The sequence below is a fragment of the Scardinius erythrophthalmus genome (assembly GCF_964197995.2).
Source record: "Scardinius erythrophthalmus genome assembly, chromosome: 25".
Lineage (NCBI taxonomy): Eukaryota > Metazoa > Chordata > Actinopteri > Cypriniformes > Leuciscidae > Scardinius > Scardinius erythrophthalmus.
The window spans coordinates 29,776,350-29,787,891 of NC_138245.1; the positions used below are offsets into that span (position 1 = coordinate 29,776,350).

At 37.1% G+C, this 11,542-nt stretch overlaps 3 protein-coding genes across 3 annotated transcripts in view; 1 reads left to right on the top strand and 2 right to left on the bottom strand.

The window, feature by feature from the left end:
• The window catches only part of megf6b (multiple EGF-like-domains 6b), a 64,479-nt gene extending 61,711 nt beyond the window's left edge, over positions 1-2,768 (bottom strand). The window contains exons 1-2 of the mRNA XM_081356937.1: positions 2,515-2,768; positions 1,274-1,408 (exon numbers count right to left, since the gene is read on the bottom strand). Coding sequence (XP_081213063.1) covers positions 1,274-1,408; positions 2,515-2,606 — 227 coding nt within the window. The 5' untranslated portion in view covers positions 2,607-2,768. The remainder of the gene's footprint in view (positions 1-1,273; positions 1,409-2,514) is intronic.
• A 1,307-nt stretch (positions 2,769-4,075) lies between these two features.
• On the top strand, positions 4,076-9,517 carry akr7a3 (aldo-keto reductase family 7, member A3 (aflatoxin aldehyde reductase)). The gene is made up of 7 exons (XM_081358010.1): positions 4,076-4,676; positions 5,628-5,815; positions 6,025-6,129; positions 6,258-6,354; positions 6,991-7,090; positions 7,915-8,044; positions 9,123-9,517. Exons 1-7 carry the CDS (start codon positions 4,391-4,393, stop codon positions 9,282-9,284), a joined length of 1,068 nt encoding a protein of 355 aa, XP_081214136.1. The 5' UTR covers positions 4,076-4,390; the 3' UTR covers positions 9,285-9,517.
• The window catches only part of mrto4 (MRT4 homolog, ribosome maturation factor), a 6,549-nt gene continuing 4,327 nt past the window's right edge, over positions 9,321-11,542 (bottom strand). The window contains exons 4-8 of the mRNA XM_081358011.1: positions 11,467-11,542; positions 11,248-11,315; positions 10,876-11,027; positions 10,563-10,639; positions 9,321-9,921 (exon numbers count right to left, since the gene is read on the bottom strand). The exon at positions 11,467-11,542 is cut by the window's right edge and continues 6 nt beyond it. Of these exons, the coding sequence (XP_081214137.1) occupies positions 9,763-9,921; positions 10,563-10,639; positions 10,876-11,027; positions 11,248-11,315; positions 11,467-11,542 (532 nt within the window). The 3' untranslated portion in view covers positions 9,321-9,762. The remainder of the gene's footprint in view (positions 9,922-10,562; positions 10,640-10,875; positions 11,028-11,247; positions 11,316-11,466) is intronic.

An 11,542-nucleotide genomic window follows, 5' to 3' on the forward strand; every position in this document is an offset into this window, starting at 1 on the left:
TACATGAGCCATAAAAGAAACCAGTCTATCGTTTAAAAAATAAGAAAAGAAAAGAAAAATAAGACATGTACACTGAAAAAATTGATTCGTTGAATTTAACAAATTCAAACTAAAATTGATTAAGTTCAACTTAATGCATGTGTTTAAATGTAGGTAAAATCAATTGAACGCAACCACTTACGAATTTTTTTTTTATTAAATTCAACGAATAATTTTTTCAGTATACATGGATATGCATGGTTTCTTTTATATTTCCATTTAGCACACAGGTAAAGATTAAAACCCTTAAACATTCTTTATGAGTATACACATTCTGTCAGTCTGTCATCAGCCACTTTTAGTGTTTATCAGCGTTCTCTCTGAGCTAATAAAGGCCTTTCATTGTGAATGAGAGAGATGATGCTTGTGGATGAGCTCCGATGTGTGAAAACACAAACATATGAGCTCTGTAATCAGCAACGCTTCTCTCTCATCCAGCCTTTAATGACGCTTTCTGCAAGGGTTTCTCGCTCCCTGTAGTTTAGAGCCCTGCAGAATCGTAACCCTGCGCTCTTTGTTTAACGCATGTAATTGCAGGGCCTGGGTCTCGTACTTGCTAACTATACGGAGGAAAGCGAGCCAGTGCGAGGAACACAGGGCTGTCAGAGCGCGAGTTCACGCGTTTGCCTTCTATCTTGTAGGTATGCGAGAGCCTCTGGAGATGCCTTTCAAATTGCTGCTTTCGTCAAGAGCTTGACTACACCTTACACTTAAAAGAGTCAAAGATACTGTAAAGCATGAGAACAAAATACACTATTTTAGACGCTTCAGAATGCTTGGTAAGGCAGCATCACCATTACTACTGCATAATAAGGGAAACGGATTTGAACAAGTGCATACTGCACAGCATGTGGTTTATACCGGATACTAATGTTTTATAGTACGTGAAACAGTAGTGCAACAATAAAAATTTCAAGCAGACCGCATGTGCATGTCAGAAATGCTTTTTCACATTTTTAATTCAGGTGCTTTTGCATTAAAAGAAATCACTTTTTTTCAGCAATATCAAAACAGATTGTGGTTCATTCATCACACTGTAAATGAAAAGGCAAAGTTGAGCACATTGCATTGTGGGATACATCACCCAGCTGTAGAGCATCATCTGAATATGCATGCATGTGGGAAAACTTGTATACACATCATATGCATGCTATATAGCACAGAATGGTTGTACAGTTGGTTGATCAGACATGATGTTTATGTTCGTGTGATTATGTGTGAATATCAGTCCCACCTCCTCTCGTAGCCCATGCACCAGGATTGTCCCTGGCATCCTTGTTTCCAGGCTTTAACCATCCTTGTGAAGGTCTGGACACACGGCTGCATCTGGGCCACAAGCTTCACCTCCTTCTCTGCACACACATTTGGCCTGGAGATAACACACACACACACACACACACACACACACACGTTTACCTGCATGTTCAGTCAGCTGGAATCATGCGGTTTTAATAAACTGTAATGAATCTGACAGGGGAACAAGTTGTAAGACTCCATGTCACATTGAGCAATAGTGATCATTCAAATAATGAGAAAAAGCCAGTAAATCATTTTAATCATCTCTGCACGAACAGATGACAAGCTATGCATGATTTACATCTTAAATTCCCAGACTGATATATTAGTCACTCTGTAAAAATGTTCTATGTATTTCCTCAAAGATAGACTGATCTCCACGAGTCAGTTTACAGTTGAACCTCCAGGCAATTATTTTCATGTGTGGAATTATTGGCAATACATTTTTGTCAGAGACGTGAAATTGTCCTTTGCCGTGTTATTTTTTTGTTTATCACTCATATTAATGCATGGCGCAATTAAAGGGAGAGAAATGCTCTAAACTGGCACTAAAAATAGGTAGGCAACTCAATGGGTTTCCCGTTTACTATGATTGCCATGAAAACATTATTTCTGAAAGTTCTCTGAACAATCAAAACGTTCAATTTTTGCAAACATTAAAGAAACGTTCCATTTTAAAAGTTCTCTAAGCGTTCTAAAACAAGTAGTACGTAATAACGTTTAAAAATGTTTTAGAAAATAAGCGTTCCATGAACGATCGTACAAATATAGAAATTGTATTTTTGTTATTATAGAACGTAAATAAAGACCAGACAACTTTAAACGCAGGTTCTATTAATGTTACTGGAAGAATGTTTGCTCATTACATTGAAAGAACCTTAGCAGAACGTTGGCCAAAGTTCTGCGACCGTTCCCTGTTAGCTAGATTGACACTCACAGTCTCCCACGTGTTTAATTAATACGCGTAAACAACTATACGCGTCAAAGCGAGTCTCCAATTTTAATACAAATGTAATTAATTACAATAACGTAAAAGTGATATGATATAATATAAGCACGCATGTGAGAAATATAGCCCTATTCGTTCATTAAATACATTATTTATAGTGGTATTCAAAGTTAAGCAGCTCATAATGAGAATCTAAGCGCGCGCAAAAGATCTCCAAGACAGTTACTCACATGTGCGGCTTCAGGTCTTTTCCAGAACGGGATGCTGCATTAATTCCATGAATTAGAATGATTAAAGAATAAAATAACATATCCATCCTCATACGCAGTCCTGCACCTAAATAACACACCTAAAATGTTAAAACAAACTAATCTGAGTCCATATTAATCCGCGCTCTGGAGAGGACTGACAGAAGGAGAAAACTCTCAGATCCACCTCACACACCAGCTGAGATCCAAATGCCCTCAGGGCACTCGCTCTTCCTGTAGGAGCAGTGAAGGGAATGTCCTTTGAGAAGAACAGGACAAATACGGGAACAACCTAAAGCAGCAGAAGAGCTGACTGACCTCCTTCAGGATCTCTTACTCCAGCTTGATTTACTGCGACACTTCAAAGTGCCTAATTCAGAGGAAACACTCCATTAGACAGATTTCAGAGTCAAATGAAGGTCACTTTGCAATCTTGAACAGCTTCTAATGTAAAGCAATGGAGATATAATGGATTATATAAGTCTGAGAGAGCATATTTACACATTTTTTATTTGCAAACAAAGTTATAGTAAAATGATTTCTGTACATATTAAGTTATTTGAAAGGCAATTCTAAAATAGTGATTTAATTATAAACAGCATTTCCACTTCAACCTTTCCTCAAATTTGCAATATTATTAGCATAATAACTGCAGGTGTTTTTCATTAATAATAAAAACTTTTTGGGATGCCACTTTATATATTTATCTTACACTAAAAACAGAACCTTTACCACGTGGCATCAGAAGTTATTCTCTCACAGGACAGGACTGTCGAGGGGTCGCCGAGCCACAGCTGAGAGCAGAGGATGATGGGTCACAGACGTGAGGTCAGCGCTGGGATCAGGGAATCTGGCACGACAGAATCCGGAAAACATTCCCTAGCAGCACTGATCCTCCTCTAGGGGTCAATGCCAACCGGGTTCAACGCCTCTGCCATGATCAGAATGTGCTTAACACGCTAAAACACACCTATGAAAACATCTGCTGTATTCTGAGGACATGTGGACGTGACACTCCAGGAATCTTATGTGGGAATGTTTAACAGAATTCATTAAAAGTGGGATAAATACTTATTACACTGTGGAACAAAAATGTCAAGAAAGAATACATCTGCATAATGTATCCTAGTATAAGAGTTTTTCCGTAACATTTCTCACACAACTGTCACGACTTCACGTCACGAATATAGAAATGTTACTATATTTTGACCATAAAGTTTGCTGATGTCCCCTGGGTGAGAATCACTGCACTACAGGACTGTTCAAATTAAATAATGCTAATTTTAATAGTGAAAAATTAGGGTAACACTTACTTTTTTACAGTGTCCTTGTCACACATGTAGTTTCTATATTAATTATAAATTATGCATAATTACATGCAACTAACCCTAAACCAAACCAAATACTAACCCTATAGTAAGTACATGTAGTTAATTAATATTACTCAGTACTTAAATGTATAATTGCAACAAAGACACCTTAAAATAAAGTTGTAACTAATTTTAGTTTCACACTTAAATATATAATTTCCCCATCAAATTTTGATGCTGACAAAAGGAAATGTTCATTTACGTTTTTCGGTTTCGTTGTGTGTATTCTGCTGACATCTTCAGGATACAATGAGAGTTTCATGTGCTTATACGATTGGTAGCCTAAGTGATATTTGAAAAAAACACATCGTTATTTTGACAAAGGTGATGCAAATGACCTTTGAACTTTCAAATGTCCACCTCCTTATGTTGACCAATTGCATGCATTCCTCTACGTTTCGACACAGATCGGGCACTTTCCCCACAGTCCCTCAGTCCACGCGCGTCCTTCGCCCTGGTAGTGCTTTCCACACTACAGGAAATTTACTATGATGAACTTTGCTTTCATAAGAGGCGTGAGTGGAGTTCGCCACGGAATCCGTACAATTCAAAAACAAACATTACACTTTAACCAACTCCGCAATATGTCTCAGTCCAAACTCCCCGTCACCCTGCTGGGGTCCATGGCGTTTGGTGGACGCGCAGACGCGCACACGAGCGCGCAGATGGTGCAGGAGTTCTTAAAGCGCGGGCACGATGAGCTGGACACTGCGTTCATGTACAATGACGGACAGGCGGAGACCATCATAGGAGACATGAAGCTCCCTACAACAGGTACAGAGATTCCTCAACAGTGTGCACTGTGTAGTGACCACTGCAGCTATAGTGGGTAGATGTAGATCACATGACACACATGGCACGTGACATGTTTATTTGTAAGATCAAAGTTTTTTTTTTTTAGAACTAAACATATTAAATATATATAAGAAAATATTCACAGAAAAATACTAAAATACTGTGCATAGTAAACAGCTGTTTAGGTCGTATTGTTTTTAATTTTTTACTTTTAGATATTGTTTTCAAATTTTTTAATAGCCTATCAGTTTTAAGTGGCACTCTTTGATTCCATTTAACTTCATTAATGAAATAACGAACAATGATAATAATTAAATCAAATAAAAAAAACAAGATCTTTATGACCATCAAATAAAAATAAATAAAAATAAAAAAGACAAAATTAAGCTTTTATTTGTAAATCATTTTTAAAAGTTCAAATCCAAAAAAAAAATATCTTTGGAGGACACTCCCAAAATAAAATAATTAATATTCTCAGGGTTGTTGTTTGTTTGTTTGTTTGTTTACAAAAACACCTTTTCCTTAAAATAACAATTTATTGTTTATCTTAAAGCTAACATTTTTAATTATAAAATGAATTGATGTTTTGTATTTATAATTTGTTATTTATTATTATATTATTGTTGTGTATTATTGTAATGATTCGTTATCATTTATTTAATTATTTAGTATTTTAATTTATTATTTGTTATTATTATTATTGTTTTAATTTAGAGACCAATAATATTAAACAACATGTCAAACAGCAATAAACAAGAAAAAAGGGATTAAAAATGACAAGAAACAATACAAAATAAGGTATTTAAAATAATAATAATAATAATAATATATGAAATTATATTTTCACTCATGCCTGTGATTATTATTCCTGTATGGTCACATAATCTAAAAGGGAGTATATTTTGAATCATGTTCGCTGTGTGTTGACAGTTCGAATCGCGACTAAAGCGAACCCCTGGGAGGGGAAAACACTGAGACCGGAGAGTGTGATGAATCAGCTGGACACGTCTCTGAAGAGGCTGCGCACACAGTGTGTGGACATCTTTTACCTGCACGCGCCGGACCACCAGAACCCCGTCCAACACACACTCGAGGCCTGCAACCGGCTCCATCAGCAGGTGCGTTACACACACACACTTCTACAGTACAGCTCAAGAGATCTAGACTTTGTACTCTGATAAATGTCTGACAATCAGTCGAGTTATTGATCTGACCGAGATTTCTCTTGTCTTTAGAAAACAAAAGCCTTCAGAATGACACAAACAAAAGCCTTCAGAATGACACAACTCAAGGCCTTTACTAAACTAAGCTGTGTGTTGATGTTTAGGGCAAATTCAAAGAGCTGGGCTTATCAAACTATGCATCATGGGAAGTGGCGGAAATCTGCAGCATCTGCAAACATAATAACTGGGTGATCCCTACTGTATATCAAGTAAGTGGATAGATGGATAGATTTATGTCAGTCTATGTCTAAGGACTAGTACAGAACTAAGATCTTAAATGAAGTACTGCTATTGAGTATTACTTCAGAATGATCAGCGTTGGTGTTTTCTTCTGAAGGGCATGTATAATGCAACCACACGACAGGTGGAGACTGAGCTACTGCCGTGTCTAAGATACTTTGGCATCCGCTTCTATGCATACAATCCCCTGGCAGGTAATGCGTTTAATATTGCTTTAAATATACTTGCAAACACAATAAATCGGTTCCTAATGAATTTTAGACCAAAAGTCAACACACATATCTATCTATCTATCTATCTATCTATCTATCTATCTATCTATCTATCTATCTATCTATCTATCTATCTATCTATCTATCTATCTATCTATCTATCTATCTATCTATCTGTCTGTCTGTCTGTCTGTCTGTCTGTCTGTCTGTCTGTCTGTCTATCTGTCTGTCTGTCTGTCTGTCTATCTGTCTATCTGTCTGTCTGTCTGTCTGTCTATCTGTCTGTCTGTCTGTCTGTCTGTCTGTCTGTCTATTTTTTAACCCACAAATTTCATTTCTATCACTAAGCTCTCAAATCACCACTTATTTTGCACTGTAAATGACATTTTAAACATTTTTGGATATGAGATCAACTCTAGTCTTGTCAATACTCATTTCCTAGCTAGCATTATATGGTTTTTGCACACTTTTTGCGTAATTTGATTGGAAATGATCGCAAAAATACATACTAAGCGCAAGTAAAATCCAGGGAATTGTCACTTGACTTTTATGCATTTCTTCACACATTGCGTGTCTCATATTTGATCTGGAGCACTTCTGACTCTGCTCCTCTCACAGGTGGGCTCCTCACTGGGAAATATCACTATGAAGATAAAGACGGCACTCAGCCCGCGGGTCGCTTCTTCGGGAACAGTTGGGCTGGAGCTTACAGGGACAGGTGCATTATCATCATAACTCACTCAGTGATTCATGTTCTTTCAATCCTATCTGAGCTCAATCTCTAGATCTAGTTAGTTGGGCAGAAAGACTTTACTATTATTAAAGGGGTGGTATAATACTATTTTCACAAGATAACATAAGTCTTTGATGTGCCCAGAGTGTGTGTGTGAAGTTTTAGCTCAAAATACCCCACAGATATTTTTATATAGCATGTAAAAATTGTCAATTTTTGAGGGTGAGCAAAAACACACCGTTTTGTGTCTGTCCCTTTAAATACAAATGAGCTGCTGCTCCCGGCACAGGGGGCGGAGCTTCAAGAGCTTTTACCTCACACACACATGCACTGAAAATTTCAAAAACTTTTAGCCTTTTATGTTCAAACCGGAGTCAGACAATGATGGAGAGACTCAGGAAGAAGTGACAACATGTAGAAGCAACAGGACATTTCTGAATGGTTAGTTGATGAATTTATGTAGCTCATGTGTAGTTATCTTCTAGTCATTGATTAGCATATTCTGTCTTGATAATCTATAAATTGTGTTCAGGGGTTTATGTAAATTGTAGGGTTGGTGATGTCACTAACCCGGGAGGAATGTGGTGTAGTCTCTACCAGCCGTTTGTTGTAGTCCTTAAAAAGCCATTTCTTCAAAAGCAAATATCTCCCTTTGCTTTGAACTTTGAGCGTTGTAACTTTGCAGATGTTGTTTATGCTCAAACAGCAACATTACACACTAACTAAAGTTAGAAAAGTCAAATCATAATCAACCACCCCTTTAAATGTGATCAGTGTTACATGTTTGTGGGGCACGATGTGTGTTTCAGATACTGGAAGGAGAGTAGCTTCCAAGGCATCGACGGCGTACAGAAGGCTCTGGAAGAAGCGTACGGCTCAGAGAAACCCACTCTCACATCAGCCGCTATTCGCTGGATGTATCATCACTCTCATCTCAAGGTGGGAGACATCATGAAACCATATCATGCACATTTTCATACATTGCATTATTGAGGATGTTTACCGAGTCTTTGAAAGCCCCTTGTAACAGACCTTAATCAGGGTAGTGCCATATTACATCTCTGACACAAAGGAAGACAGGCTGTGAGGGAGAGAATACAGTGTGTTCAGTTTAATATCAACATATTGATTGAAAGTTGTGAGAATTACATGATCAAGGTCCTTTACACAGTGTGTGCCGCTGTAAAGATTGCACGTCTATCCCTTGTTTATCCGCATTAAATTAAATATGTCATCTTTCCTGACTACGGTCTACTAATACAAGATTTTATTAATACTAAAATTTGGTCCACATAAGATCAAGGGTCCCAATTTATATTAAGTGCATTTAACTACTACATACATAAAAAAAAAAAAAAATCAATTGGTCAGTAAAATGTGTCTTGCAAAGTATGTTTTATAGGTTTTGTTGTATGGTCACATTAATTAATATGCATGCATGTTTGGACGTTGCACTTATTTAAAAAATGGTTACACTTTATTTTAAGGTGATATAGTTACACATTACTACATGTACTTACTATAGTAATAACGGTAAATTACGCATAAATACAAGTAACACTAAACTAAAACCGGTAACACTTTTATTTTACAGTGTCCTTGTTACATATGCTACTTACTATAGTAAAAACAGTAAATTACGCATAATTACATGTAACCCTCAACTCAATAGTAAGTACATGTAGTTAATTAATATTACTGATTTGAGTAAGCACGATGCAACTACGTCACCTTAAAATAAAGTGTAACCATTTTTTAAATAAGTGCAACGTCCAAACATGCATGCATATTAATTAATGCATTGTATCAAATTACTAATTTTAGTGCAATTAGTACATAAGTTAAAGACACTTAATATATAAAGTGAGACTAAATCAAATGACTTTCCAAAAAAAAGTTTTGCAATCTGTCATAATGCATTAGTTTGTTTGTCGGTCATTTGACTAGCATCATGACCACAGCCAGATTTCCTAAATTTACTCAACTCATTAAATGGAGATATTTCATGTGTTTACAGGGGGATGAGGGGGATGGGGTGATCATCGGGATGTCCAGCATGGATCAGCTGCGGGAGAACCTGACGGCAGCAGCAGAAGGTCCTCTGAAACAGGAAGTCGTGGACGCTTTCAAACACGCCTGGGATTTAGTGGCCCACGAGTGTCCCAACTACTTCCGCTAGACAGCCCGTGACAATTAGAGAAAACATGAAGCCTGATTTAGAAGAACTAATACAGAAATCGCTTTATTTTTCTATGATCAAGTGACACAACAGTGATAGAGTTGGACCTGCTTCCTAATAAACACAATGACAAAATCAAACCTCTTTCTGAGCTCACCAGTACTTAATGTATTACATTCCCCACGTTTACATGAGAATGCAATAAAATGAATGCAATAAAGGCGTCTTGATGGATCACTGCGTTGTTTTCCTCCTTAAATTTGCTAAATAACTTATATTTAACAGTAAGAATAACACAGATCACCGGTTTGCCTCAGTCCCGTTCTCTCTGTTCAGTACAGTCATGCAGAACCTTGTATTCCAGTATTTTTGAAACAAACAGTGTGCAGATGACTGAAAGAACACTCAATAAAAACATTGTACAGGTTAAATGTTGGATCAAAACAAACAAATGTTCATGGCAAAAAAAGTCCAGGTTTTATTCGCTCCCTTCTCCTTCCTCTGAGTCTTCATCTGCTGTCTCTTTCCTGGTGTCCTCGACGTCTCCATCCGTTAGCTTCTCGAACTCCCCGGATTCTGAATCCCACATGCACTTAATCGACAGCTTGAACTCCGCCATCTCGTTTCCAAAGAGTTTCTGATTTGAAAGGCCAAAAATACATCGGTTTAGGATAATGTTATTAAGAATTTAACATTGAATCCCAATTAGTTTGGGACATACGGAAGCATATCACGGAAAATAAAAAAGGTAATTGCGACTTCACGATCTCACAATTCAGACTTTTTCCCTTTCATTGACTTCGCGATTACCTGTTTTATTTTTTATTCCATGGCAGAAACAAACTTCCATAATGAAATAAAAGGACTTTTTTTTAAATGCATTTCAATCCAAATAAAAAGATGTGATATTTGTGAATAAGCCATTCAGCAATAAATACATTTCAAAATTGACTAAGTTTTAATTTAGTCTTTTTGTCCTGTTTTCTAGCTAAAATATCTAAAAATAAATATTGAGAAGCAACACTGTGCAAGTAATTACAACTTAAATATAGTTGACTTCCATAGTATTTTTTTTTCCTTCAATGGGGTCCATCAACTGACTAATTCCCAACATTCTTCAAAATATCTTCTTTTGTGTTCAACAGAAGAAAGAAACTCATACAGGTTTGAAACTTGAGGGAGAGTAAATGACAGAATTTTCATTTTTAAGTGAACTACTTTAAGCTAATTCTGAACAAAAATAGGATTTTTAGCAGTGTATTAATGACACAAACTCACCAGAATTCGAGCCTGTTCGGGTGTGAGTGTGTCTCCCTCTTTACACACTTCAAAATCCTTAATCAGCGTCACCACACCTGCACATGGATTGATATATTAGTGCGCACTACTTTTTGTCCAATGCAATTTCAAGTACACTTATGCTCCACTGATAATAGACCATTTTAGATTTCAGTTACGGTTTCTTTTCTTATTTATATTAATGCATTCTGTCTTGTTATACAAAAAACACTGCAATAATGAGTATGAATTTGTCAAAATGACATCAGAAAACCTCATCCGAATGCTTTGTTCCAGTGAAGGAATGGTTTACCTTTCTTCAGAGCCGTGGGAAGGCCGAGCTGTCTGAGCTGAGGCTCCATCGAGTGCGGGAACTGTTCTAGCGGACCCTCGTCCAGCGTCACTGCCATCGTCGCTACGCTTCCCGCTCGAGCGTAATCCATCTCCTTAAACTCACTGAAATATCTGTGCGGGAGAACAAACATGTGATGAAAAGAAGAACACATGAGTTTTTATTAGAATTCATGGTAACACTTTATTTTACAGTGTCCTGGTTACATATGTTGCATGTACTTAATAACAGTAAATTATGCATAATTACATGCAACTAACCCTCAACCAAACCCTAATCCTACCCTAACCCTGTAGTAAGCATATGAACTGGTGTCCGAGGTTCATTACTTACTCTTGCACCTCGTCTTTGGTTTTGTTTGTGAATAAAACACCGACTTCACCTCTGAGAAACCTGCTCAGCTGTACAACAAAACACAGCATTCAGTCAGTCAGTTATATACTGTGTGTTAGCCAGAGTAAGCCAATGTAGTAGAAAAAAAAAAAAGTCATACAATTTGTGTAATCATTCATCATGTATCAATTAAATCACTGATGACGTGCACTGACATACTTTATGCAGATTATCTTTGTATTCGTCAGTCGGTCCTTTACCCAGCGCAATCATCATGACTTTGTTCTTACCGAAG